General features: G+C 43.9%; 1 protein-coding gene across 4 annotated transcripts in view; it reads left to right on the forward strand.

Moving 5' to 3' along the window:
* Positions 1-2030, forward strand: part of tbc1d23 (TBC1 domain family, member 23) — a 57164-nt gene extending 55134 nt beyond the window's left edge. For all 4 annotated transcript variants that reach the window (XM_036977160.1, XM_036977245.1, XM_036977209.1 and 1 more), the window contains one exon: positions 86-2030. In XM_036977160.1, the coding sequence (XP_036833055.1) occupies positions 86-170 (85 nt within the window). In that variant the 3' untranslated portion in view covers positions 171-2030. The remainder of the gene's footprint in view (positions 1-85) is intronic.
* Positions 2031-6000: the final 3970 nt, after the last annotated feature.

Below are 6000 nucleotides of genomic sequence, written 5' to 3' on the forward strand. Positions count from 1 at the left end.
GTGCTGTCAGTATAACAGTCTCTGCTCTGTCAGTATAACAGTCTCTGCTCTGTCAGTATAACAGTCCCTCTCTCTCTTTCTGCAGGTATCTGATCCCCAACGCGGGTGACGCCACCAAGGCCATTAAACAGCAGATCATGAAGGTTCTGGATGCCCTGGAGAGTTCCTAGAGACAGACAGGGATACATGAGAGCCCCCCCCAGCTGGCCGGGAGGGGAGACGTCTGTCTGTCTGTCAGCTGAGGGCAGGGTGCTCTCTTTCTATTGATATCTCTCTCCCTTTCTCTCTGTCCTCCTCCTCTTCCCAGCCAGGCGAGGACCTGGACAGATCCTGTGTTGACTGTTAACCCTCCCTGTCTGTTGGGCTGAGGGTGTCGTCTCTCTCCCTCCCTGGTTGCTGAGGACTTGAGAGAATGATTGACTGACTGGTTCCCAAACGGCACCCTATTCAATATATAGTCCTATCGGGCTTGGTAAAAAGTAGTGCACTATATAGGGAATAAGGCTCTGGTCTAAAGTAGTGCACTATATAGGGAATACGGCTCTGGTCTAAAGTAGTGCACTATATATGGAATAGGGCTCTGGTCTAAAGTTGTGCACTATATAGGGAATAGGGTCCTGTCTGGGAGGCATCCTGAGACTGTTGCTCCCTATTCACCACCCTGGTCTCCTCATCCTGTCTGACATATGTGGGTTACACCCTCCATTACCCTGGTCTCATCCTGTCTGACATACGTGGGTTACACCCTCCATTACCCTGGTCTCATCCTGTCTGACATATGTGGGTTACACCCTCCATTACCCAGGACGAGTCCTGTCTGACATACGTGGGTTACACCCTCCATTATCCTGGTCTCATCCTGTCTGACATACATGGGTTACACCCTCCATTACCCTGGTCTCATCCTGTCTGACATACGGGTTACACCCTCCATTACCCTGGTCTCATCCTGTCTGACATACATGGGTTACACCCTCCATTACCCTGGTCTCATCCTGTCTGACATACATGGGTTACACCCTCCATTACCCTGGTCTCATCCTGTCTGACATACATGGGTTACACCCTCCATTTCCCTGGTCTCATCCTGTCTGACATACATGGGTTACACCCTCCATTACCCTGGTCTCATCCTGTCTGACATACGTGGGTTACACCCTACATTACCCTGGTCTCATCCTGTCTGACATACATGGGTTACACCCTCCATTACCCTGGTCTCATCCTGTCTGACATACATGGGTTACACCCTCCATTACCCTGGTCTCATCCTGTCTGACATACGGGTTACACCCTCCATTATCCTGGTCTCATCCTGTCTGACATACGTGGGTTACACCCTACATTACCCTGGTCTCATCCTGTCTGACATACATGGGTTACACCCTCCATTAACCTGGTCTCATCCTGTCTGACATACATGGGTTACACCCTCCATTATCCTGGTCTCATCCTGTCTGACATACGGTGCACTCGGAAATTATTCAGACCCCTTGACTTTTTCCACATTTTGTTAAGTTACAGAATTGCTCTAAAATGGATTAGTTTTCCCCCTTCATCAATCTGCACATAATACCGATAATAATAAAGCAAAAACAGGTTTTTAGACATGTTAGCACATTTATAAAAAGTTTTAAAAAACTGAAATCACATTTACATAAGTATTCAGACCTTTTACTCAGTATTTTGTTGAAGCATCTTTGGCAGCTTCATTGGCACGCCTGTATTTGGGGAGTTTCTCCCATTCTTCTCTGCAGATCCTCTCAAGCTCTGTCAGGTTGGATGGGGAGCGTTGCTGCACAGCTACTTTCAGGTCTCTCCAGAGATGTTTGATCAGATTCAAGTGCTGCCACCACCATGCTTCACCGTAGGGATGGTGCCAGGTTTCCTCCAGCATTCAGAACAAAGAGTTTAATTTTGGCTTCATCAGACCAGAGAATCTTGCTCCTCATGGTCTGAGAGTCTTTAGTTGCCTTTTGGCAAACTCCAAGCGGGCTGTCATGTGCCTTTTCCTGAGGAGTGGCTTCCGTCTGACCACTACCATAAAGGCCTAATTGGAAGAATGCTGTAGAGATGGTTTTAGCTCTGGAAGGTTCTCCCATCTCCACAGAGGAACTCAGGAGCTCTTGGGTTCTTGGTCACCTCCCTGACCAAGGTCCTTCTCCCCCGATTGCTCAGTTTGGCTGGGCGGCCAGCTGTAGGTAGAGCCTCGGTGGTTCCAAACTTCTTTCATTTAAGAATGATGGACACTGTTTTCTTGGGGACCTTCAATGCTCCAGAAATGTTTTGGTACCCCAGATCTGTGCCTCAACACAATCCTGTCTCAGAGCTCAACATACAATTCCTTTGACCTCATGGCTTGGTTTTCACTCTCACATGCACTGTCAACTGTAGGACCTTTCCAAATCATGTCCAATCCACAGGTGGACTCCCAAGTTGTAGAAACATTTCAAGGATGATCAATGGAAACAGGATTCACCTGAGCTCAATTGTGAGTCTCGTATCAAAGGGTCTGAATACTTATGTAAATAAGGTATTTCTGTGTTTTATTTTGAATACATTTGCAACAATTTCTAAAAACCTGTTTTAGTTTTGTCATTCTGGGGTATTGTGTGTAGATTGAGGGGGAAAAAATGTATTTCATGAATTTTTTTAGAATAAGGCTGTAATGTAACAAAATGTGGAGAAAGTCAAGGGGTCTGAATACTTTCCAAAAGCGCTGTTTATGGGATATGTTGGATTCATTTTTATTTGTTTTGAAAAGATACATGATTTGCTTTTTTGAGTTTTCGAGTCTTTTACTTTGGGTTTTGTACACCAGCTTCAAACACCTGAAAATATGTATTTCACAGCTGTTTAGATGTACAATGATTCTCTACACAATTACTGCTTGTTTTGTCACACAGCTGAGTTTTAGGCAAACTATTAGAATTTTAGGAACCAGGAAATGGCGCAGCCATTTCTGAGTATTGTACCTTTTAAATTAGTCTGTTGGTCTTTCAATGGCGAAATACACAAGGCAATATAATGAGAGGTTTACTGGCTGTGGAGACAGCTCCATCCAAGTCAGACAGCACAAGCCATTTCTATGTTGTTTATATTTAACTTGACATACATACTTCACAAGTATTGTTTTTCAGAGTAAGAGCCCATAAGTCTTAAATGAGCCCATTCATTGACCAGGGACCAGTGGTATTTAGTCAAATGATGTCATTCATTAACCCTTAATTTAAGCAATGATCATTCAACTTTTCTTTCTTTTTGTAAACAAAGTCATATACTGCTATCACAAATGTACATCCTCTGACAGAGTGGAACTATACATACAGGTACAGTCACCAACACTATATATATATAATATATATATAACTGGCCTCTAGATACCTGTCCACTAGTTACACTATATATATTTACAAAAGTATGTGGACAGCCTTCAAATGAGTGGATTCACCTATTTCAGCCACACCCAGTGGTGATCGGTGTATATAATCGAACACAGCCATGCAATCTCAATAGACACACATTGGCAGGAGAATGGCCTTACTGAAGAGCTCAGTGACTTTCAACGTGGCACCGTCATAGTATGCCACCTTTCCAACAAGTAGCGTGTAACAATTGTTTGTCCTTGGTTGCAACACTCACTACCGAGTTCCAAACTGCCTCTGGAAGCAACTTCAGCACAAGAACAGTTCGTCGGGGGCTTCATGAAATGGGTTTCCATGGCCGAGCAGCCGCACGCAAGCCTAAGATCACCATGCGTAACACCAAGCGTTGGCTGGAGTGGTGTAAAGCTCGCCGCCATTGGACTCTGGAGCAGTGGAAACACATTCTCTGGAGTGATGAATCACGCTTCACCATCTGGCAGTCTGACAGACGAATCTGGGTTTGACTGATGCCAGGAGAACGCTACCTGCCCCAATGCATAGTGCCAACTGTAAAGTTTGGTGGAGGAGGAATAATGCTCTGTAGTTGTTTTTCATGGTTCAGGCCCCTTACTTCCAGTGAAGGGAAATCTTAACGCTACAGCATACAATGACATTCTAGACGATTCTGTGCTTCCAACTTTGTAGCAACAGTTTGGGGAAGGACCTTTCCTGTTTAAGCATGACAATTCCCCCCGTGCACAAAGCGAGGTCCACACAGAAATGGTTTGTCGAGATCAGTGTGGAAGAACTTGATTGGCCTGCACAGAGCCCTGACCTCAACCCCATCGAACACCTTTGGGATGAATTGGAACATCAACTGCCAGCCAGGCCTAATCGCCCAACATCAGTTCCCGACCTCACTAAGCTCTTGTGGCTGAATGGAAGCAAGTCCCCACAGGAATGTTCCAACATCTAGTGGAAAGCCTCCCCAGAATAGTGGAAGCTGTTATAGCAGCAAAGAGGGGACAAACTCCATATTAATGCCTATGATTTCGGAATGAGAAGTTTGTGGAGCAGTTGTCCACATACTATTGGCCATGTTGTGTATCTACCAGGCAGTCTGGTAGCCCCTTTTTACTGAATGATCTTCTCTGATGTCATCTGACAACTGTTTGTAGATACTTTGTCTTTGAGAAAGTTGTATTTTTTCAGCACACAGCCTTAAATAGTAATTAGGATGTTTATCAATATTTAATGTATACTGAACAAAAATATTATTGCAACATGCAACAATTTCAACGATTTTACTGAGTTACAGTAAAAACTCTTTCTAATTTGGCTGGGTCCTCATCTATGGATTTCACATGACTGGGCAGGGGTGCAGGCATGGGTGGTCCTGGGAGGGCCCAGCCAATTAGAAAGAGTTTTTCCCCGCTCGAGGGTATTATTACAGACCATAAATACTCCTGAGTTTCATCAGCTGTCCGGGTGGCTGGTCTCAGACGATCCTGCAGGTGTGAGGCCGTATGTGGAGATCCTGGGCTGGCGTGGTTATGTGTGGTGTGCGGTTGTTGGACGTACTGACAAATTCTCTAAAACGATGTTGGAGGTGGTTTATGGTAGAGAAATTAACATTAAATTATCTGGCAACAGCTCTGGTAAACATTCCCGCAGTCAGCATGCGAATTGCACGCTCCCTCAAAACTTGAGACATCTGTGGCATTGTGTGACAACTGCACATTTTATAGTGGCCTTTTATTGTCCCCAGCACAAGGTGCACCTGTGTAATGATCATGTCGTTTAATCAGCTTCTTGATATGCCACACCTGTCTGGTGGATGGATTATCTTGGCAATGGAGAAATGCTCACTAACAGTAAACAAATTTGTGCACAACATTTGAGAGAAATAAGCTTTTTGTGCATATGGAACATTTCTGGGATCTTTTATTTCAGCTCAGTAAACATGGGACCAACACTTTACATGTTGCGTTTATATTTGTGTTCAGTATATAAACGTACTGCTCCATATCAATGGGTTCCCGGTCACAGATTAAACCTGATCTTGAATAAAAGCATATTTCAATGTAGATTCTCCATTGAATTAGATTCTCCATTGAAATAGATCGAAATAGAAATTGAATTGGATTCTCCATTGTGAATGATTTGTAATTCTGGACTAGGCTTTATTTATGTCTGAACCTGTCCATGTTATATCCAGAAGGTTAGGACAGGGTGATGTTTAACCTGTTGAAAGACTTATTAATCTGTTCCAGCCTCCACTAAGGGTCTCCTGTTTCTTTATAAATGTTTTACAGTTTAGTAAAGTGTTTCTGAAAGACACTGTCTGTCCTCTGCTTTTATTTTCATCCTGTCCAACACTAGACTCATCTCTTATGTAAGGGAAGCTATGTAATATGCATTAGTAGTGGGGGGTGGGGGGGATTCACTAGGAACCAAAAGAAGCAAACGCCACAAAACGGTGAGGGACCTACCAGAATTGTCGAATAACAAACTTGTTTTTGTTGCAAAAATGTTTTCCATCGCAAAACGTTTTGCTACCATGTGCACGAATGAATACACCCCTGGTTTGGTCCATATTTCTGGCAGGTATTCTGAGATGGGATATTTTCATGGT

The sequence above is a fragment of the Oncorhynchus mykiss genome, chromosome 1 (genome assembly GCF_013265735.2).
Source record: "Oncorhynchus mykiss isolate Arlee chromosome 1, USDA_OmykA_1.1, whole genome shotgun sequence".
NCBI classification, from domain to species: Eukaryota; Metazoa; Chordata; class Actinopteri; order Salmoniformes; family Salmonidae; genus Oncorhynchus; species Oncorhynchus mykiss.